The sequence below is a fragment of the Sarcophilus harrisii genome, chromosome 4 (genome assembly GCF_902635505.1).
Source record: "Sarcophilus harrisii chromosome 4, mSarHar1.11, whole genome shotgun sequence".
NCBI classification, from domain to species: domain Eukaryota; kingdom Metazoa; phylum Chordata; class Mammalia; order Dasyuromorphia; family Dasyuridae; genus Sarcophilus; species Sarcophilus harrisii.
Genome location: NC_045429.1, coordinates 10,313,985 through 10,337,597, shown reverse-complemented (window position 1 = coordinate 10,337,597; position 23,613 = coordinate 10,313,985). Strand labels below are relative to the sequence as shown.

Here is a 23,613-nt window from a genome sequence, read left to right as displayed (position 1 = left end):
AAGAATAAGCCTCCCAAGTCATGTTGCTATAACAGAAAGAGTACTGCAAAAAGTTTACAAGTCAGATAATAAAAAACTTTCATCCTGGCCTCTTGCCTTGCTTAGTTACCATAAAAAATTTTTTTCTGTATTTGTCATCTTCCCCCTTTAAATGAGTTGGAAATGTCATCTCTTCTTCAGGTAAGAAATATTGGAGAAATTTTCCTCAAAGCACATTTAGTTGCTTATATTCAAAAAACTAGAATAATTTTATAGTAAAAATTAAAAACTTGTTAATATTATTAAAATTATTTTTATAATTTGAAAGCCCTTTCATGTTAGCATTTATACAGCAGCAGTTTATTTAAATTAAAACTTAATTTTAATTATTTGGCTAGTCATCAGTAACATACAATTTTTTTTTTTTTGGTTTTGGGGCTTTTTTTGATCCCTACTACTACATGAACAAGGTTATTACAGTTTGCAGGAAAAGAACAGCTGGACCATCAGCCATCATGGCCATGCTTAAAAAACAAGACTAATGTGGACCCAAATCCTTGATGGTCTTATATTCTGGCCTCTCTCATATGGTGGTTGTTGATACTAGTTAAATTATTGCTTTCCTGTGCATTGATGTTATAAAGCTACTCACTTTTGAGTAAAATCACTTTGAATATACAAAATCACTTTTAAAGCTTAAATTTCTTATTCTTTTAGTCTTCAGTTCAAGTATCATGTCTTAGTAAACATCACACTTGATTTTGGGAGGAAAGAACTAGAATATAAAGCATGTGTATCATTTAGTAAAGCTTTCTGGTTTGTTTTCATACTTTGAAAAATTCCTGTTACTTTTCATATCATTTACTATGCATGAAAAAATAGTTATTAAGGACTTATCTCAAGAAGCGTCCGTTAGAAAAAGGTGATGGCCAGAGGAGTCGCTGCAGAAGAGATGCCCCCTTTCTCTAAGACTTGGTCCTTTTGATGCAGCTACTGGCCCAGAGAAAGAGGTGGAGGAGGCAGGTTGTTAAGCCTGGCAGAGAGTGAGATCTCTTGAAAAGATGGTGTGCTGGGATGGGTATAAAGGGTAAAACAGGCACTAACTCACCTGAGAAAACCTTGTTTATTAGATGTCAAAGTAAAAATGGGTGGCTTCCATGGGACAACCTGAAAGCAAGCTCAGAGAGAAAGAGGATGGGAACTGCTGGGCATTCAGGGTTGTTATATCCCAAACCTCCCCCAGCTTTTTACAGCATACGTCTGAAAATAAGATGGAAATAAGGGACTCAGAAATTGACTGCTCATGGGCAGCTTCGGCCCTCCCTCCTCAGAGCGGTGTTTTTGTCTGTGTGTTACAAAAGACTTTTATGACTTGGTGTGGCTGATTGTAGCAATGGCCCATGAGAGTGAAGTCTTTTAAAGCACTTTGTTATTTGTACGTCTGTCCTGCCGACTTCGGTAGTATCAGTGGGGCGAGCCAGCGGGCTCTCTGTGCTAAGTGTCTGATAAATCAGATGGGCTCTTTTTTTCTTGAAAATTCCGACACTATGTCCAACAGCCCGAGTCCCTGTGACATTTTAAATAACGTCCTGATTTTTCTGTTCCATAGGAGAATATCAAGGATTCCTCAGGCCAGGAGGATGAAACTCAGTCGTCCAACGATGACCCAGCACAGTCTGCGGCTTCTCAGGATGCCCAGGAAATCATCCGCCCGCGTCGATGTAAATATTTTGATACAAGTAGGTGATGTTTTGTGCTAATCTCTTTGGCTTGAGTAATTCACAGCTTCGTGTTTTACTAAGGTAAAGACCTCCACTGTTATAACCATTGTGTTCAGTTGCCATTTGCTTATTTTGGGGGTTTCTGACACTGTCCAGATCGTTGGCTGAGCAGAGAGAGACAATCCTCTGCTGTCAGTGTGCTGGCAGACACTCTGCTCCTCCTCCTCTGCCTTTGAACCTCTTCACTCACTCTCCCTCTGGCTTTCTCTCTCCTCTCCCTTCTTTGGTTTTCTCTCTTGTGCTTTTCTGCCTTAGCCCTGCTGGGAGCACAGGCCCAAGGCTTGGGCCAGCCGGACACTTTCTCATTAATATTTGAGAAGAGATGATCACGTTGAATTGCTGTTTGCTCTAAAGGGATCATATTTCATCCTTTTAGTTCAGTACAACAAAAAACTTAAGTTCCTACTGCTCTCCAAGCCCCGTGCTAGGGACTGGGGAAACACAGAGGAGAACAGAGACAGCTTGGCTCTGGGTGAGTACAGCCGGTGAGGGCACACGGCAAGTACAGCTTGGCACAGAGCAGCAGGTGCTGGGAGAAAATGAGCGGTGTGGGGATCGATGGGACGGTCCAAGCACAGCGGGCTGTGTGGACGTGCTCGGCAGTGAAAAGGGGGATGGGCGAGCAGTGTGAAGAGTGGGGAATGGGACTAGAAAGGTATGAGAGGCAGTTGTGGAGGGCTTTGGGTCCCCTCATAAGGAGTTTGTGTTTATCCTTTTGTTTAAAAACCTGGAGCCCCATGGGAGGATGTGGTCTGAAGCCGCCTCTTCCTCCTGTTCCTGTTGTCTGGGGCTAAAAAGAACAGACCTTATCCCTCCAAGGTGTGGCGTTCATACGTTGAATCACTTATTCACCTAATAGGAAACTCCTCTGGTGGGGTGCCATAGCATTCTGGGGCCTGGGAGCAAGGACCCCTGAAGACCCCTCTGATGGCAGAGGTTGGAGGGGAAAAGGATGCTGGTCTGGCCTCAGAAGGTCACCTGGTCTGTGAGAATACTGAGATGTGCTCATAGAGAGAGTGCAGGGACCATCCAGGCTGGTTAGGGAGACTGCTTCTAGCTAATTCTAGGATGGATGTGTGTGTGTGTGTGTGTAAACCAGAACTGTTTCTGCCTTCTTTTTCTTGTGCCCCTGACTATCAGCTTTTAAGGCCAGAATTCCAGCCAGAGGGTCTGGCTCTGACCGACTTTTCCAGCCCTATTTTGGTTATTTCGTCCTTGCCAACCAGACAGAACCCCTCCTCTCTCATGGGACTTTGACTCCCAAAACCCTCATCTTCGAGACCAGGCTCAGGTGCAGCCTCCTCTCATTCTTCCTGAAATGATGATGCATGTATTTGTCTATGGCCACGTCGCCTGTCCCCTCCTTAACGACTCCTTATATGTTACAAAATGCAATTTGGTTACGTCCGAGTAGTTGATAGTAGATGGAAAAATACTTAGAATTATATTGTGTTGATCTTGCCAAAAAGAGAGGTGCAAATTACTAAAGAAAAACATTTCTGAAATTCAGCTGTTTTGTTGTGTGTTCTAGACAGTGAAATCGAAGAAGAATCTGAAGAAGATGAAGACTATATTCCATCGGAAGACTGGAAAAAGGTAGTTTGGGTCCAACTTGCCTTAAAACCAACTATCAAATCATGTGGCAGATTATGATCATGATTTTTTCAAAATGGACACATTAATAAACTGGTTTTAGAATGTCTTTAACTTTAAGCAATTTTATCTCTCTTTCCATATAAAGACCACTCTATGACACTATTTCAGGTATAGAAGTGAGCCTGTGCAAAAACCATACCAGGGCATCAGAGAGATATATTTTCACCATGGAGACCCCTTGGCTCCAGTCGAGATCGCAGATTCACATAACACATTTTAAAAGAAGTAAATGGTGATAGAGGTAGGAACCTAGTGTGCATGAGTAGGATGATGAGACATCACAGGTTTTTTGGTATAGGCCTAATTTCAAGAAAAGAAACTAAACGTTTAATGCTGTTCCCAATTTTTAATTCAGAAAACAAGATTGTTGTGGTTAAGGCCTCTCTCCAAGAGGTAGCCCTCATCAGAAAGTTGGAAAGGTTGTCTGGTCTAAGTCGTCCTCAAAAAAGAAGCCCCACTCTTGCCAGACCCCCATGGAGGGGTCCCCCAGGGAAGCTCACCTGCTGTGGGGAGTCCTGGCTGCTAATCCCATCTTTCTACCTCATGATGGCCTCTTGTTTCCCCGCTCTTGTGAGAGCTAACCATCCCCAGTTCCTTCATCCTATCATCCTGTGTTGTGGATTGGAGGCCCTTCATTATCCTGATTCCTCTCCTTTGGATACTGGCCCGGCACCATCCTGAATCTGTGACTTGATGTTCCAAGTTTGCGTCTTGTCCCTGGAAGCCCTGCCTGTTTGTGCAGCCCTGGATCCTGTTCCCCCTTTATCTGCTGGGTCATAGCATCGAGCCCACTAAAACCTCAGCCCTTTTCTAGCCCAACATAAGTACAGCAAACCACCAACAATAATGAGAATAGCTTTCTTTTATCTAGCTTCTGCTCTGCACCCAACACTGTCCTGAGTAAATGCTTTACAAAGAGGGTCCCATCTGACCCTCACAAAAGCCTTGGCAGTAAGTGCAGTTGTTATCCCCATTTTACAGGTAGGGAAACTGAGGCACAGAGAGGTTGAGTCAGACTGTAAGGGGGGTGGGGGAGGAAATAAGCACAGAACCTCTGCTGAGTTCCAGCTTCTGTGCTGAGCACAGTCTCTCTTTTTTTATTAAACCAATACGATCTCACTTGATTCTCATAATAATGCTGTGGGGTAGGTGCTATTATTATCCCCACTGAGACAAACAAGTGAAATGATGTGAAGTGTCCAAGACTAGATTTGAATTTGACCTTCCTGATGTCAGACCAGGTGTTTTGTCCACGGCTCCACTTCCCTGCCACCTGTGCTTCCCGAGGTACTGTACTTCCAGAGTTGTTTCCTTGAACCCAGATGTAACATTTAACCTTTATCCTTATAAAATTTTCCTCTTAGCTTGAAGGACCAGGCCATGTATAAGAAACTTGAAACAGGAACATTTGGTGACACATTTCTGTGACCTTAATAAAGAACCTTTAACAGTGTCACTTAAACATATTTGTATACCCTCCTCTCTTCCCTTTTGTAAAAATATTTTAATTTTATTTGACTAATACTTTTATTACATAAGTTGGTGGTAGGGAGAACAAGGCTTAGTACTGGGCTCCTAAATGAAAAAATACCAGAATTAAAAATTGGTTTTTGTGTTGTTTGAAAAGGTCTTTTTTTTTTCTCTTATTGCACAAGTTTTCATTACTTTGAATTATTAGTTAAATGCAGTAAAATGAATGGCTTTTGAGCCACAGTATTCTCTAATCACTTGAATTTGGGTCTGGATCAGTCCAACAATCCTCACCTGTCTAGTAGACCTAAGGGTTTAGTACTGACCCAGGAAGTTCTGGTCTTCCTTTATGTTTTCTGTTCAGTGTAGTTTGGTCCAGGAGCCCCTGGGACACTTAAAGGAATCCCAGAGAACCAGTCAAGTCATCCCTTGTTGCTGAAAATTGGGTATCATCGGGGACTCTTCCCTGAGCCTCTGCTGGTTGAAGTCACTTGCCCAGAGGAACAGCAGACTGGCCAGATACTCCTGGGCTTCCCCCCCCCACCACCACCACCACAAGTGACCCTGTCTTGAGAATTCTGAAGAGAAAGTTCAGTTGTGTGTTGCAGTGAAGCGAAGGACTCCAGACTAAAAAATCTTTTGTAGTTGTTGGGTTCTGTGAGATCGTAGAGGTGTTTTGTAACTTGATACAAAATCTTCACAAAGTTAAAATCAGAAGTAGGGATCCTGGGAAACACCTACTCTCGCCCTGAACTAGAAAGGATTCTGCTCATCTGGCCAGTGATTGCCCTGCCTGGGCTGGAAGACCTCCAAGGAAGGCACAGTAATTGCTCCTACAGCCTTCTTCCTACGTAGTGAACTCCCTCTCTGGGGAACACAGTTTCTTTACATCAAGCCTGAATCAATCTGTCTACAATGACCATGCCTTGTCCTGGTTCTAGCCACCTGGACTAACCAATACAAGCACTCCTCCTTCCCGTGATTTGCCCTCAGCCAATGAGCACCTGCTGTTCCATCACCCAGTATGCCCCAGCCTGGAGCAGATACGCTAGCCTGTCTGGTCAAACATTGCAGAGCTGTCACTTGAGCTTTTCCTTTAAAAAAAAATTAGGTTTTTGTGAATCCTATTTGTTTTTAAGCAAGATGTCTCTTAATGCAGTCACAAATTGAGTTTGCTTTCTTGCCTCACTTTACACTGTTGGGTCATCTTGAGTTTTTATTCTATAAACAGCCCCCACCCCCACCCACCAGATCTTTTTCAAAAAGACTTCTGTCTATTGAAGCCGTGTATGTCTTGTATTGAGGAAGCAAATTTTTGAATTCCAGTGTGAGATTTTACAGTTTTCTCTCTTAAATAAATAGATTCAGCCCAATGTTCCAGCCTAAGACACCCTTTGTACTGCAGTCACTTTGGGCAGACCAGTGAGGAAGCTTTTGGACTGCTTCTCAGAATCATTTTAAAAATACATAAGATTATAAGGGAGACCACTTATTTTAAAAGTTATCAGAGTGTTTCTATTAATAACTCCTGCTCTACTCTGTCAGGAATTTTTTGGATCCTAACTTCTCAATGAGGGTGATGGCTGCCCTTCCTAGCTTTGGGTTGGCTTCCCCTGGAGACCCATCAAGGTGACACTATTAATGACAGTTCTTTGAGTCCTGTCATTCAATCAAGACCAGTTCCATCTGACTACTCTCAGCTTCTGTCTATCTTTCTCACAAGAGTAACATTATCTACTATGTCATGTATTGTGCTAAAATCCAGGTAAAGGCTATTTTCCTCCCCCTCAATACCAGTTAAATACTTGTACCCAAAAAAACTAGCACCTTAGTCTGTTGATGAGACTTGTCGAAGCCATGTTGACTGTCTATGATCCCCACTCCCTTTTCGCTAACCAATGTCTTAAATGCATTCTAGGTATGCATTTCTGGAAAATTTCTCAGATAGGTTTCCACTGATAAGTCTATACAAAAATGCAGCTATGTGTGTGTATAGGTAGGGAGACATTTTGAATCTTTTCTAAAATTAATACTAAATTTCTTATAAAAAAATTTTTCAATGACAGATTGATAGGTAAGGGGGAGAGACCTTGGGATTTGTGGTGCCAGTTGTAACAGGTAGGCTGTTGGAAACTACAGGTGGATTGGACAGAAGCCAGTCTGAGTGAATTCTAGGTTTCATTCAGGTTTGGTGCAGTTCAGTGGCAGAGAACATGTGGCCAGTTTTCTAGTAAGGAATTACTAAGCATTTGGCCTGATGGCCAGCTCCAGATAGTGATGCCTCTGCAGGGTCCACACGTCCCTGTTCGGTTGGGAGAGAAGACTGGAACCTCAAAGCAAGTTGTCTCATGTAAAATGGAGACCAAGGGCTCCACTGGCTGGTTAGAGGCTATGTGCTCATTTCCTAGTTGTCAGCACCACAGCCCATATCTCCCTAACTACTTTGATTAAATCAGAATGGTGGAAATGAAGCCGTTTTCCATTCCTGTTGGCAGCCTTAGAGTGCTTAGCCCCTTCTCCAGATTCCTTGCACTTGAACTCTTGTTCAAAGACACATTTTTCTTAGTGCAATAGAAGAGACACCCTACCTAGTAGGTGAGTTGGGATGTGTTCACATGGCTCTGTGATCTCAGCAAAGTAGTCTGTCTAGCACACTGTGTTGCCCATCCACGACTGAGCTGACCATTCAGTGAAGCTACCCAGCAGGGGCTCTAGCAGATCTGCCCTGGAGGCCGTCCCAAAGACATCAGCTGAGCTCGAAAGCTGGCCACCCATGAGCCGTGGTTTTCACTTTGTGACCAATTCATCCATCTTCTTTTCTGTCTTGCATGACAGCCTTTCCACTGCTGCTTCATAATTCCCTGTTTTATAATGTGTCGCAATTTATTCACACCCACTTTGCACCTTTCTGCTGCCCTCTGCAGAGTACTCATTTTTATTTATTTGGAGCCTCTGGTGTTTACATCTCATGACATATACACACAAATACTGGGTCTTTGTCTCAAGGGAAAGCTTGCAATTTCCCAAAAGCAGCCCAACCTGCTGTCTTCCTTCAGTAAAATTCTAGCCCTAATTCATTCATTGTATTGACTATCCAAAATAATCTTAAAAAGAATAAGAGCGTTCTGCAGTTTAAAGCCTGCAAAGGAGAGAATTTCTAATTAAAGAATTACTAATAATGTTTCTAATAAAGAAGTCATAGCATTACTGGCATTTCTTTGAATGAAGGTTATCAGTAGATATATTCAAGTGTTGGTAAAAAGCAAGATTGTATGTAAATATTCAGATTCTCCTTTGTTCATATTCGTGTATTTCTATTTTTCTTATTTCCCCCTTCCTCTAAATAGAGTATTTAAGGTAAATTAAATTTATGATACTTGATTTCCATAGTTTTATAGGAATTTGTCAACAATAAAAACAAATTGTCAATTTTGGGAGGCATATTTATATCTTTTAATTGCCCATTGAAAATTGCATATTATTTGTAAGTAATCCCTTGACTTAGCCTCACCTCATTATTCCTAATGTTTTCATCCAATCATCTATAAGCACTTAACTATTATTAACTCATTAACTCTCACGATATTCCTATGGGGAGGTAGGTATGTGTGTGTTAAATAGTAGTTTTATCCACATTTTATAGCATAAGAACCAGGACCAGATCAGTTACCCAAGAAACTGGTTAGAATAGAGAATGCATATGACAACTGAGCTTCTGGACTTGAGTAAGACTTTGTTCTTTTTTAAACTAGGAAATTATGGTGGGTTCCGTATTTCAAGCTGAAATTCCAGTTGGCATTTGTAAATACAAGGAGAATGAAAAAGGTGAGTTATAGCATGAGTAGCTACCTAAGTAAGTTATACAAATAAAATTATTTTTGTAAAGATTTAAAACAATCTTCTGACATGTGAAATCAGATGGGAAGAGGGCAGACTCTTAAATTAATTGTTGACTTAAGAATCATAGCCGTATTATTCTACTAAGTAGAAAAGTATCCACTGTTTTTCAGCTTTGCCTATGGGATTTAAGAAAGATGAAACAGGTTTTCTAACTATCTCTTTTTGTTCCTTAAATTGAAATTGCAAGGAAAACATTTTTTACTATGTGATTTAGATTCAAATTGGATTATTCATTTCAATGAAAACAATTAGTTTTTTTTTCAAAAATTTTCTTTGTCGAAATAAAAGTTATTAAAGGTTTATTGGCTATTTAGAAATATTAATTTCTAATTCTATTAAATTCTAATCTAATCTAAGGAATTAAGTGGTGAGATGTTTATGGTGCTGTGAGCATAGGGTGATATGCTGGGTTTTCATTTCTTTTGCTGCCTAATCATGGTTTCATCTCAAGATTTTTATAGAATTCTTTATGCTTCTCTAGCAAAGGTTCCTGTCTTTATGAGAGAGAACTAGCCGCTGTAATTGGCCGAAAGCCCTGATGGGGTCTGTAGGGGTGTTCGCTAAGCCGCAGCTGCCTCTGTCTCCTGCCTTCCCTGCAGAATTCACCTTCCTCTCTCCTTTTTCCAAGCAGTCCCCACAGAAATCTATTTTGCAACTTACATATTTGGTCAATTTGCAGGTTTTCTTAAGAAATAGATTATTTCCACACAGATCCAAATGGTAAAGTGCACAATATTAACAAATCATCTTTAACCTGTCAGGTTTCTTACTATGTGTAAAGGAGGCGGCTCTGACACTGCCTAATTTTCTTTGTGGCCATATTTCTTGAAACCACCTTTAGCAGGTTGGCTATATTTTGTCATTATTCACATCTGAATTAGATTAAGTTACTGACCACAAAACACTCATTGCCTGAGAGAGTCTGATGATTGTACTAGGTAAGTTATTTTAAGATCGCCAAGTTTTCTCTAGCACCCAGTAGGACCACACTACTCTTTCTTGCAGGTTTGCCATCTTGCCTGTAATTTGTCCGTTGTTAGTCTGATGTTAAAAACCAGTTTTTCCTTAAACAGCCCCTGTGACTTCTCTGAAGGTTAGGTTAGATCCTGAAGACTGCTATCGGGCATTTTGGAGTCTCAGAACAGTGCTCTGAGGGAGGCTTATCCCTGTTTTACAGATGAGGAAATGGAGCCTGAAGATTCCTTAATTCTCTTAAGATTTACCAGACTTAGTATAGTTTCCCCATATGGATTCTGCAAGGCACCAGTGCTGCTCAAACTCATTTAATTCGCCATTTCTTTTTTAGATTTCTTGTAGAGTTTGAGTTTTAGTATTGTGTGTGTGTGTGGTGATTTCATGTGTTCAGTGTTAACACTACTTCAGTTTTGTAACCTCAGTAGTAAGTAGATTACATAATTCTCAGAATTGAAAAATGAGATCCCAAAGCATTTAGTTGATTTCTATCCCCCATCCCCATTAGAAGTCCACAAAGTGGGGCCTGGGGTAAAGGTAATATTTTTAAATCTTAAATGAGATGATATCAATTTCTAACTTGGTTCTAGCTTTCTAAAACAGCTTTTTTTGAACTTAAACAACTCTTGTGAATATTAAACAATTCATATTTCTTTTAGTCTTTATTAATGTGTAAATTATACATGAGTTTTTATAGCAGTTGGATTCTGTACATGTGTGTATTTGTAGGTAAACATAAATATAGAGATTACTTCATGTTGTTTTTTTTTTCACTGATATGTGCCATGTATTTTGCTTTCCTTAATATCAGCAGTATGAATCTGTGCTTATTATAGTAAATTTATCCATTTCTTCTTTTGACTGGAATTGTTTCTTGTAGATTTAAAAAATCCAAAAATTATTTTATTTAAAAAGTTATTTTAAGTACTTGATTAATTGAGTGGATAAAGGAAGATTCTCTCTGTTATTCAAAGTTGAATCATTGGGTCAAAAGATACCAAATATTATTGCTTGTAGTTTATGCTTCCAAGCTTCTTTCTACAGTCAGCAGTTCCATCAACAGTGGGTTCTACTAGGTTGAAAAGTCTATGATTATGACCCTGATGTATCCTAATCAGATGATCATGGACAAGTCACTTAAATAGGTTCACACTCAGTTTCCTCAAAATGAGAATAATGTCACAGAGTTCTTTCTAGGGATTGGGAACCATTGCAAATCTTCCCTGGTTCTAGAAATTATTTCTGTCTTCATGTCTCATATAAGAGAGGAAACCTTTTAAATATGTATCTTTTTGTCGTTGCAATGATATGCTCTCTTTTAGGTGTTTGGGTTTTTTTTTTTTTTTTGTTTTGTTCCTCAATCTGGACCTGTGATTTTCTTGCTGTTGGGAGCATCCAGGGAAGAAAACTCTCTTCAGTGATGAAAATCAGTAATTTCTTTTTGAATTACACTCTTAGAGAAGATTACATGACCTTTTGAGAGGTCAGAAAATTGGCCCACAGTTTATATATAGCTCGTGTGGTCTCAGAAGCAGGATATTGAGCTCAATCGTCTCTAACTTCAAGGCCAGCTTTCTATCCAGATGCTGTACTATTGCTCACAGTCCCCCTTAAAGTTTCTTAAATATGCTTTTCTTTAGTTTCTAGTGAAGATGTCCATTTTGCCTTTGATTTACAGCTTTTTCCTAGTTTGTAAACTGTTTATCTCCTAAGAGTTCCTGTCTTATTCAACATTGTTTCACAGTAACTGCTTAATATAACCAAATCCCACCATAAATTTGTAAAACAACTGTTCTGTTTATAACTCCCTTCCTACAGAACTAACAGCTTCCAGTAACTTTGTTTCATTTAACATATTTTCTGTGGTGGGTGTGCATACACAATGATTTTGAAGGATGTTAATATATATAAAACATTTCAGTAAAGGTTATTGTTACGGAAGCTTTCCCCCAAATAGCCACTAAAGTAGGATCAATAAAGTGTCTTGGATATTGCATTGCTGAGTAAGAATCCCTCCATCTTTGTTAATACAATTGTAAAATCAGTGTCAGGAGACTACAGAATTTCAGTTGGATGGGGCTTCAACGTGTATCTGAACAGTAGATCCTCCGCAGCTCCGCAGCTTAACAAGTAATTGCACCTCCACCACATCTCCCAGGCTCCACCTTGTCTGCAGATCTTTAATGGGAGTGGACAATAACCTGAGGTAGTCACTTGGTTTTTATAGGGGCCCCCCATTTTCCTGTTGTGACAACCTTTCTGCATAATAATATCCTCTTTTCCCTCCTCCATCTTTTCTTCTTGGGTTAAATAAGCTTAGTTCCTTCTCATGATCCTCATGTTGCTGCCTGGTCTCCTTCTTGGGTTGCCTTTATTTAGACATAATCTCGAACTTGTCAGTGATCTTTCTAAAACAGGCCCTGACCAGAGTAGGTCCATACAATGAATCTCTTGTTTCCCTGGTCCTAGAAATTATACCTGTCTTTATGTCTCATAAAAGAGAGTATGTTGTCCTTTGAGGCTGCCCTGTCACACTTGTGATTCCTGCTGAGTGGGCAGGCAGTTCACTGAAACCCCCAAAGTTAACTGAAACTTTTGGGGGTAAAAGGCTCTTTTAACTGTATTTCTCCTACTTTGTACTAATGTAGCCTCATCTCCACCATCTCGTACTTGTAAAGAGGGCTTTTGAGACTCTGTGGAAACCTTGATTTGTCTCTGAATTTCATTGTATTAAATTAAGCCTATGGTTCCATCCTATGATTCAATTTTTTTTTGATTGACATAAATTTGTTAGCTGTCCTTTCCAACTTGTGTCTCGCCAACCATGCTTTTTTCCAAGTCATTGATAAAGATGCACAGTTTGAGTTTGGATCCCTGGACCGCCAAGCAGCTTTCAAAGCCGTTAATGGTTACTTTTTGGATCCTTCAACTAAGCTAATTTCAGATCCACTGATTGTCAATGTTCATGCATCTAACCCACAGAACCTAGTGGGAGATACTTTGCTAACAACTAGGTAAGTTAAATCTTGAGCTCACGATTTCTCGGCAAAGCCTTGTTGGTTCCTTTGGATTATAATTTCTTTTCTAAATGATCTCTAACTTTCCCTTTAATAATGCTTGCCTAGGAATTTGCCTAAAATTGAAGTCAAACTCGCTGTCCCAAAGTTCCTTGATACCTTTTCTTCCCTTTTTGGAAATTCAAAGATTTGCCCCTCTCTGTTTCCCTTCCAATGCCTCGACGTTTCTCCTTTATCGGAGGAAGATCACTGACTGTGCTTCCATACCCTACAATATATTCATCCGAGCATATTGACCTAAATGCAATCTGGTTAGCTAGTCTTGTGATTAATATTCTTCCTGCTTATCTTAAGTTTTCCTTTTAGCCATGTTTGTTCTGTTTACTTCTGCTCCAAAAGATCATTGAACAAGTGAGTTCTGTAAATATTTTAAGCACCTTCCCTGTAAAAGGCAGGTTATGAGATTGTAATTAGGCCAACCAAAGGCTCTGCCCTCAGAGCACTTGGTTTCTCATGGAATGGAAAAGCAGCCCACCATAAGCCTCTTTACATGTGTTCTCTCACATTCCCTTGCAGTCAGTGCTGTTCTTCCCATTGTACAGATGCACATTCATCAGCACGTGATGATTCTGAAGGCTTAGGTTTCTTCCCCAGCCTTACCTGGCTGCCAGAGGCCCATGGCAGAATTGGACCTGACATCCCATCTAGCGTCCTTTCACCTTTCACATCATTAGTGACAGGCTCAGGGATAGCCCAGACCAGATTAAAATATATTGGGAAATATTAATATCATAAAATACAGTGAAAACTAGCTCAAATTAATTTGTGATTTTCTGAGTCAATCTGCAGCAACCTGTCTTTCTTTGAATTTCCCACTAAGGCTCTGTACCACAATGACCCGTGCTCTTTGGCAGAGAAGAGATAAGTAGCAATTTCTGACTTACTGTATTAACATCCTATTCTTCCAAAGCAGCAAAGCATTTCCATCCCTTCTTTGAAACTTCTGTTTCCCCCCAACATGGCTTAATACTCTCTTTTCCCTAGCTTCCTTCAAATTCTCTTCCTTGGTGCTCCTGACGCTTTGAAATATGTGATGCTTTTCTTTTTATCCTGTTACCTGGTTTGTGTTCAAAGTTGTTTGAGTTCCCCATGTCTGCATTGTTCTCATTAGATAATTCCCTCCTTTCTTCCTCATCAAAATTATTTTCTTTTACATCTTAAGCATCTTCCTCTTGACAGCCTTCTGTTCAAGTGGACCGTCCTTGATTCATTGAAACAGCACGTGCACATATAAATAGGTTCAAAGTAAATCCAAATTAATAGTTACAGAGCCGGGATTGGGGATAATGTCCTGCAAATTGGGATAGAAGAGGGCACTGAACACTGAGTGATATCTAGTGCAGCGACATCTCTACATGTTTGGTTCTGACTTCTGAAATCAGAGGTGAAGAGAAAATTCCTGCTTAGTCTTAACTACTCTGGAAACAGTCTTAAGTCATCCCTGGACTAGTGCTGCATCTTTAAACAGTAGGGAAAGGAGTGATGGCAAAGACACCAAGAAAGATTTAACATTAAGCTCATTAAGAGCATCACATCAACACGCTCTACTCACTTAAGGTCCCATTTCCCATGCCTTGTCACAGCATGGAAGGACCACCCAGGGTTCTCCAAGTCTTGGACAGTACAAATTCTTCGAGGTTCGGCCACATTGAAAAGCTTTAGACCAGGAGACTGGGAACCATGAGTGTCAGTTTTCTGTGAAGGTTTTGGAAAAGGTGTTATTGACTCTAAGATATGTGAGCAAATAGTCACTGTTTTTAATAACTGGTACTTTCCTAAAGAATAAGATATCAAGGCATCAATGAGGAAGATAATAAAATCCCTAAGAAGAAAATGTACGGTCTGCTTCCCCTTGTAAGCAGGAACCCAGAGTGCAAAGTGCAAGGGTGCTCTACCCCACTGAAAGAGTGTGAGATTGCTGTTCTCTTAGTCTTGGGGCCCAAATTTGTTCCATAAATTTCTCTTCGACGTAGCCAAGTCTATTCCTCAAGCTCTGATGCTTTCCTGGGCTCCCTAGTGCCCGGAGAAAAGCTTTTCTGGTATTCTGAACACTGTCTTTCCAAAGGCTTCAGCCTCTCTTCCCTAATAAATGGGGTTCCATCTTTTCAGATACTTAACCATGTTAGCCCAGCTGGCCTGCCTGCCTGCTGTTCCCTCTTCCTGATGTTCTCTGTGCTGCTGCAGTTTTCCAGAGGACTTTGCAATTCTGTCTCATGTGACCCCAGCCCTGTGGAGAAAGATGCCGCTCAGGTGCCCATTTTACAGATGAAACTGAGCATATTTATTATGCAGTCACATGATTGAGGCTTGGAATTTGAACACAAGGCTTCTTGACTCCAAGTTCAGGATTTTAGGCCATCTCTGGGAACTCCTGGCTTTCTTCAAGACTTAGACCAGGTTCTGTTTTCTAAGGAGGTTTCTCCCAGTCCCCTCACTTGTTGATATTCTCTTACCAAACCCCAGAGGTTGTATTTACTTCACTTTGAATGTGTTTTTCCTTTCAGTAGAACACCTTTTAGAGTAAGGACCAATTGCTTTTTGCCTTTGGATCTCGGGTATCTAGCACACATTGCCAGAAATAGAAGTAAAATTGAATTCAGTTAAAAAAAACATAAGAATAATTTGCTTCCTGAACAAGTGAAAGAGACTCTGCCATAATTCAAATGAATTCATTTCACACACTACAGAACTCAGCTTATGGTCATAGGCTCCATCCAGCTAGAGAGCCCTCAGCTAGCTAGCATTGATTACCAGGAGAGCCAGGCAGTAGATGTCTTCTTTGGGACGTTATTATCTTCTTCATTAGTGTTTTGATGTCTTATTGTCAGCCATTTTGACATTTTTAAAATATTAGTTGCATTTAGTATACAATCAAAGGTAAAAATTATTTGGAAATTTCTGGGGCCAGAAAGGAGCTGTGGGAAGGTAATCATTCTCTGAATAGTTCTGGCCCTTAGTTTAGCTCCTCTTACATGATCACCATTATTGTAAGAATAACCCCTTGATATACTTTTTTGGCTTTTCTCATCATCTCTGATGTGTATTTTGAATCAGAGAGAATGCTGGCTTGTTATAATGTATTAAAAAAAAAACCTGTGGCCATTGATTTCAGTTGGGCAGTAAAGCACAATAAACTTTGTCGCTACAAATAAAGTATCTTCGAACTTAGGAGTACCCTCAAGATTGGGCTGGAGGTTAGAAAACTGATGGAGATCAGTCCTAGAATTACATTTTAAGCAGAAGAATCTCATTTAGAGCCGAGCAAAGGAGGGTCATTCCACACTAGTAAGAAAACGGTGTGGAAAGCAAAAGGCAAGTCATGGCCTATAGAATACATTGGTGGGCAAGGTGATTGGGCCATTGCCTGGAACTGGATGGGTTGCTAATGAGAAGCAGTGACAGAAGCTGCAGGTCCTCAACTCCCATTTTGATTCTCTTTTCTCTGTCAACATCTTAGGTCTAGAAAGGATAGAATAAAAATGCATAATAGGACACCCTGCTTTGAGGACTTAGTGATGTTTTGACTGATTTTGTCAAATTGTTGTCTTGTTGGATTTTTGTTTTCCATCTTTGTTGCAAAGGGAAAGGTCATTGAGTAGGGGAGGGAATATGTTTGGGAATGAATATGAGGTAAAAGAATCATGGAGGAGAGATACTGGCAGTATTTGGAAAGAAGTAGAATTGGAGTATATAGGGATATGGTTGGACTTGAACGAACTTCCTGAGTTCATATACTCCTGCTCAGGTTATAGAAGGCAAGGGTGGGGACCAGAGTAATCCTGAGGTGGGTACAGGGAAGTGGGCTAGCCTTGCTTCTGATGCACTAATCCAAAAATAATATTGAGAATTGAGAGTGTGATACAAATGGGGACTTAGAAGTGTGAGGTAGGTATAAAATTCTGTCTCTATTTCATTTTTTTGTGAAAATCAATAATTTTTCTATTTTATGTCTCAATAATTTAGTATATGAAAATGATGACCAGCTTCTATGGAACCCTGATTACTTGTTGGAAGATAAAGTGATTGAATTTCTTAATGAAGCATCCAGACGAACAGGAGATGAAAAGGGTGTAGAGGCGATTCCCGAAGGTTGTCACATAAAAGACAATGAGCAGGTAACTGAATAACTATCCCCTTCCCTTGCAGTAATCTCATTGACAGTTACTAAGTAGTTATTTTTGGCCTTTTTCAGTTTTTTTTTAAGTGTACAACAGTTATAATAACCAAACAGTACTCATCTGGGCCAAGAATTGAAATCATTGACTTAGGACTCTGCCTGCTGGGGATGAACTTACTTTAAGTTGATTGCTAAAGCACTGAGATGATTGATAGTTTAGGTAGAATAGCGGTAACATACGTCATACATGGAAGCAGTTTGAGTCTGGCTTTGAGGTAGGGGCCTTGTTTTGATCTTCAGTTTAAGGATAGTTTGATAAACGAATAGGCTTCACGGAGTACACAATTCCATAAAAGGGGCATTGGTCTTGATTACAAACACTTGAGTTTGAATAGTGGTTTCTCAAGATGATCATATTTAGTCTTTAAGTTTCTAAACTCTTTTGGTTCAGACTTGTATCATTCTTAATGAAGTCACACTTTAAACTCAGTGCCCTTTATATATATAGTAGATGCTTAATAAACGTGTGTGAGTATATAAATTTGTTACAAATATCTAAAATAAAAAGCAGTTGATAATCCCATTATTTTTTTTATGATTCCCTAGCTGTAATTCACATTTAGAATAGGGAATTCCTCATCTTGAAAAGCACTCTACCCACAGATTGAACTCACTTCTCACTTCCAGAAAGTGTGAGGGTCAGGCTATCCCAGGTCCTTACCTCCCATTAGCCTGTGTAAGTCCTCCCTGAGGAGGCCTCCAGCCTTGCCTTTCTGATGATTCTGCTTCTTTTAGTTGGGGTTTCAAATGAAGACCTGATAAGAGAAAGAAAAGCCAAAGTTACTTTTGTCCCATGATACTCTGTCAGCTCCTTACCCCAGCCCAGACATGTTAACGTTTTAACAAACATTCTACTTTTTTGACACATTGAAAAGTGTGACTAAAAAATCTGTCAAGATCGACAAAGATTTCTGAGATTCCCAGCTCCATCTTGCTTTGAACTATTTACCGGTAAACTTGGTTTCTACTTCTTGGCTTTCACAAAAAGTGTTTCTCTGAATACTGTGGTATCTCTTAGAGTCTTATTTGTGACTTTGCCTTCCTTGATGTACGTGATCACCGGATCAAAGGGGACTGTATTAATGTTTTTCTTAAGTCAAGGAAATCTATGTCTCCAGCATTTTCCTATCTGATAACCTGTAATTCTCCCCAGTCTAGTAACCCTGTCACAGAAGGAAATGAAATTACTGGGACCTGAGCTGTTCTTGGTGAAACTAAGGTGGTCCTTGGTAATCGCACATCGTTTTCTCAAAGTTCACTAACCCTCTAGAACTTGGTTGGAGTCGTCCTCAAATTCACTGACCTGTGCTTTGCAGACTGCCTTCTGGAACTGGGCCTTTGTTTTTACATTTTGAAAAATTATGACTTTGCCATTTTCCAGTCCTGTTTGTATTTCTTCTCTGATCTCTCAAAGATTTTCGGTGATTCTACGATTACCTCAGCTACTTTTTTAGAACTCCGATACACTTTGTCTCCAGGAACCCTTTAGCAACACAGTGATGATTTTCAAGAACTGAGGAGTTCCAGAGAGGACACAAGGGATAGAATGAGACGTTTTCAAGGGGCGTGGCCAGTATGGAAAAAACTTTTGCTTGATTATCCATGTTTGTAACAGGGTTGTTTTTATTTTTCAAGTGGGGAAGAGAAGGGGTTTTTTTGCTGATTGAAAAAAAATTTTTTTCAAGAAGTTAGCCAGCTGTTCAGTGCTATTTTGCTTCTATTCAGAACAAACATGACAAATAGGAAGTTAATAAGTAAGAACAGCAGTTCTGGAAGCCAGATTGTAAGGGACTCAGAGGAGAGTGAGAGGAGAGAGAGTGGAGACCCCTACTGTGGCCTTTTCAGGGAAAGAATGAAGATCAGCAGTGTGGATGAGAGAATCGAGAGGGGCTTTTCTATCTACCTGGGCTGACCTGGATTGGAAAAATGACTCACTGTAATATTCTTTCTTTAATTTCCCAGTTAGGATTTAGACTAGTGAACCTAGAGATCTCTAGGTTTTGGGGGACTTGGTTTGGTTTGGTTTTTGGCGAGGAGCTTGGCATCCTTTTCTGCTCACATCCTTTTAAATTTTTTGATGAGTTCCTCTGTTTTCATGTCAGGCTTTGAAGCAGTTCCCCCCCTTTTCCTGGAATGGAACTTTTTCTCCCAACCCAGCACTATTGTTCAGTCTCTTTCTGACTCACAGTTTTATTCGGGAGAGGTGACCACCCTCCCAGGCTGACTGCCCTCCATGGAATTTTTAATCTTTTGAATCACAGCCTGTCCTTCCTTTGGATATTTAAAAACCCTTCTTCAGAAACTGCCCAGCTCTCCTATCTCCTAGACATAAAGGCTGAGCTGAAGTCCTCTTGTCATTTTCATGCTATTAACTCTCCACTTTTTCTGGTGATGATCAGGACCTGGAGAGCCTGTGGGCTTAAGTGGGGGATGAAATGGGTCATTAAGATAAGGCAGACCTGCCTTCCTTTTGTCAGAAAGACTTCTGGGAGCCATCCAAATCCCCCAGGATTGCCATCGCCTGTCTCTATCCTATGGGTTTGGGTGCGGTGCTGACAATACCACTTCTGTTACTCTGTGACCTCCCGCTATGCTCCGTACGCTTCTTTCTCTCTCTCTGGCTCCCGGATTCCCTCAGATGAGCCAACCCTGGCCTTTCTGACCTGCCTTCTTTCCCCACTTGTTAACCTGCCCTGTTCTTTTTAAAGGTTGTGTGTCTCTGCAACTATATTCTAGTCCCAAGGCCCCTGCCCCCAGGTTCCTAATACCCATGTCTTCAGTCACTCTTTGCTAATGTCCAGTCCACCTCTATTTACGCAAAGCTCTCTGGGACTAGAGGTTTTGTTTGCTGACTTGTTTCCTAGATTTTATCTCCTATGACTTCTGATTCAGACCCTCCCTACCAGAACTTTTAAGTGTAGCTAATGTCCTTGGAAGCAAGCTGTCTACCTTTCTGGATAGAGAGACTCAGTTCCAACAGGCCAGCTTCTCGGCTGGCCGTCCATGGACAAGGCCAGTTACCGGAGAGTCCCATGAGCCCCGTGCAGATCGCTCTGGCTGCTTCACACAACACTTCCAATAACATTTATACACTTTAACTTGGCTTTTTGTATTCTACATGTGAGCTGCCTGTCCAGTGTCTAGCAAAAAAGGACACGCTCAGTACTGGGGGATGTTCTTGTGTCAATCTTGACATTTTTACCATAAAGGAAACCCCACTTGAAGACAGGACAAAATGGCAGCCAAATGGAAGGAGCTCTCCCAGTTTCTCCTTAGGGGGTGCAAAGGAAGGAAGGAGCAGGCTTGGCCTTCGAACTTCCGAAGGCAGCACAAAACCACATCCTTGGGCTATTTGATCATCTTAGGAGTTGGGACTCACACTCAGAATCGGCAGAGTGGAAGCCCACCCTTCACGTGACTGCAGCATGTGTGCCAACATTGGCTGCTGGAAATAGAAATCGAGAGAAATTTTTGAAGAGCTGGATAAGTCTTTGAGTAGAATCAGCATATACTTGGCTGATTGTGAGCTTCTGATAACTAATGTGGAGGGTCAGTGAGAAACATGTTGGAGAAAACAGGTTTCAGAAGTAAAAAATGAGGGAGCCCTGCTGAGAAGCCTGTACCAGCGCTCCCCAGCCAGCTGACCCTGAGCAAGTCACCTGGCCTTCACCTCAGTTTTTCCATTTGTAAAAGAGGGAAATAGGCCATCTTGGAGGGAACTGTGCATCGTCTCTCCCATCAGTACTTTCTACTCACTTACTGCCTTTTAACTCGTGTCTCCGCCTTCTAGTCTCTCCAGGCCATCCTACACACAGCTGCCAAAATGGTTGACTTGGAGCACAAATCTGACTGTGTGACTCCCCTATTCTCTTGACTTGAGTAGCTTCTTATAGTCTCTTGCATAAAATTAAGTTTCTTCTGTTTATCTTTTGAAGCCCTGTGTACAATCTGGCCCCAATCTGCCTTTCCAGCCCCTTCCCTTCCATATGCTGCCATCCAGGAATGCTGGCCTTCCCTCGGGTCCTCAGTCATGACTGTCCTCCTCCTACCTCTAGGCCTAGGATGGACTTCCTATTTTTTTTTTCCTTTAAGACACAACTCATATACCATCTTCTACATGAAACCTTTACTGATCCTGATACACAGGTGTTGCTTCTTGTCGTAAGCAGGTTTTTCCTTGCTTTTCACACTTTGCTGAAATGAGTTCCCAAGTCCTCTCACTGAAGGATACCCATAGTGCTCTGCGTGGGAAACCGGCCACAGAGCTCTCCCACACAGCCCTCGGTGGCCAAAGCCAGCTTTGCTTCCTTCTCTTGCTGCCTCACCAGCCGTCCTCCCTCAAGCTTCTTCCTCAGCTTCTCTAGGTTGTTTTTAAGACAGTCTTGAAGTGGGAAAGTCGATAGTTTAGCTTTGTGAATGTCTAGGCAGGACCTCCACGGTCCAATAGAAAGCACACATGGAGAGCGTAAGAGGTCGGAGGAGGAGCTGGGATACTGTCCAGCAAAGGCTGGTGGATGCTTCCTTGGCTCTTATGACTGGCTGCACCCAGAGCCAGGGCTAGGAGCCCCGCTCTTCCCCATGACCACAGAGATAAGAACTAGACTCCCTGGCCCCAGGCTGTGTCCCCAGTCACTCATTGGCCCTAGTTTGAACTACTGTTGCTTCCAGGCCAAGCCTTACCTGTGAGACTTTTGTTGTTGTAGGCCCTGTATGAATTGGTGAAATGCAATTTTGATACAGAAGAAGCCCTGAGAAGACTGAGGTTCAATGTGAAAGCAGCTCGAGGTGAGGACCCATTCTCTACTTACAGCCCAGAAGAAGAAACAGAAGTTTCCTTGGAGGCTGCTGAGCACTGGGGTGGGGGAAGGCAGGGGGGAGCATCTTGTCCAGGGCCCTGGGAAAGAGGTTAAGGGAAGTAGCGATTCCTTGAAAGATGCCAGAAACCGTCTCATTGTTTGCCACAGTGGACAGTGACCCTCATTTTGAGACTTTCAGTGTCATTTTGACCCTGGTGAGCTACTGTGCCCAACAAATGGTTAGGAATGATGTGAGTCCCAGGTCATCCATGGTCTGAAGGACACTTGGGATCCCTGGAGATCCTTGGGATCCCTCTTGGGCTGGTTTCCTGTCTCACAGACTGTGGTCCCGAGTTTGCCTGTTGCCCCTGTTTAAGCACATGCACCTTGTCTTACCACAGACATCAGCCCAGGCCTGGTCTCGTCCCCCGACATGGGCAGTGGTCAGCAGCACCAGGGAGAATGCTAATTATTAGAGCACCGTTGTCTGCCCAATAGAATGGCCTGGTCTTACAGTCAGGAACACCTTTTCTGGTTTTCCCTTTGTGTTTCCGGTGCCCAGAAGCACCTGGAGGGTCATGTGGCTCCCCCTGTCATGGCCCATCTTCCCAGGACATGACTCAAGACCACATGTCATCCTGGCTGCTCTCCTCTTGCTGCTCGAAATACTGCAGACAAAAGCCAGGTCTTCAGATGTCCCCGAGTCTGACCAGAGCAGCCCACAAAGGAGCTTGGGGGCTAACTTTTATTGTAGTCCACTAAAGCAGCCAGATCTTTTCTCAGAACTTCTGGCTAACCCCATCTCTCCTTCCCTCTTTGTACATTACCCTTGTCAGATTTTACATTGAACCCTTTGCATTCAGTTTGCCCACGTCTTTGGAGACATTTTATTTATCTCAATAGAATGAGAAATGCTGGGGGGACAGAGCCCGTAGATTGTTCTTTTTTGTTGCCCGGGCTCACGGCATGGACAAAGCCTAACTCGGTGGTGTGGGCCTGGCTCTTCAGAGCAGCCAGAGGTAGGAGAGCTGCACCATCCCCTGTGCCAGTAGAATGTGCCCCGGGGACTGGCACAGGGAAGCCGAATGGGCTGCCAAGAAAGACCTGGTGAATGGTCATAATCGGTGTTGGAGTCGGTTGTTAGAGCGTGTGACTGGGTCCTAGCGTGTCAGAGGGGAGAGAGATGGCGAGAGAGGCTCTGGACACCCTCCTATCGTCTGTGCTCCATCCCAACTTAGTCTCTTTAACCACTTCATTCACTGCAGATGTGACTGCAGAATTCCCCTTGGGCCCAGAGAGAGGAGAGGAGGGACCCCCGTGGGCACCAGCAGTGCTCCCACCCTTGTCTGTCATTTATCTCCTGCAGAAGCTCAGCTGGTGATGGGCCAGAGTCTCTCGGTGGCCGGGTCCTTCGGGGTGTCCCTGCTGGGGACGTGGGGAGCCTCAGGCCTGGTACCAGGGCTTTGGTGGTAGACTTTGGTGGGGATATCTATCTCGTTGTTGCCCAAAGTGCCTTCACTGGACTGTTTCTGATGCATTCTCCTCTTCCAACGCGGTTTTTGCTTTTGCAGAAGAGCTTTCTGTCTGGACAGAGGAAGAATGCCGGAATTTTGAACAAGGCCTGAAAGCGTACGGGAAGGATTTCCATTTAATTCAGGCCAACAAGGTGAGTGAGGAGGAAGCGTTCTGCCCACATGCTCCGGATTCTTTGGGTTGCTCTTGCTTTTCTGTTTATCAGCCTCCTTTCTCTAATGTGGTTTGAATGAAGAGGCAGATTCTTGGCTCAGGGAAGAGTTACGGGGATG

The 23,613-nt window shown here is 42.0% G+C and overlaps 1 protein-coding gene across 5 annotated transcripts in view; it reads left to right on the top strand.

Moving 5' to 3' along the window:
* Positions 1-23,613, top strand: part of MIER1 (MIER1 transcriptional regulator) — a 60,462-nt gene that overhangs the window by 25,724 nt on the left and 11,125 nt on the right. For all 5 annotated transcript variants that reach the window (XM_031968921.1, XM_031968923.1, XM_031968926.1 and 2 more), the window contains 6 exons: positions 1,589-1,718; positions 3,292-3,356; positions 8,639-8,711; positions 16,799-16,950; positions 21,716-21,797; positions 23,380-23,474. In XM_031968921.1, the coding sequence (XP_031824781.1) occupies positions 1,589-1,718; positions 3,292-3,356; positions 8,639-8,711; positions 16,799-16,950; positions 21,716-21,797; positions 23,380-23,474 (597 nt within the window). The remainder of the gene's footprint in view (positions 1-1,588; positions 1,719-3,291; positions 3,357-8,638; positions 8,712-16,798; positions 16,951-21,715; positions 21,798-23,379; positions 23,475-23,613) is intronic.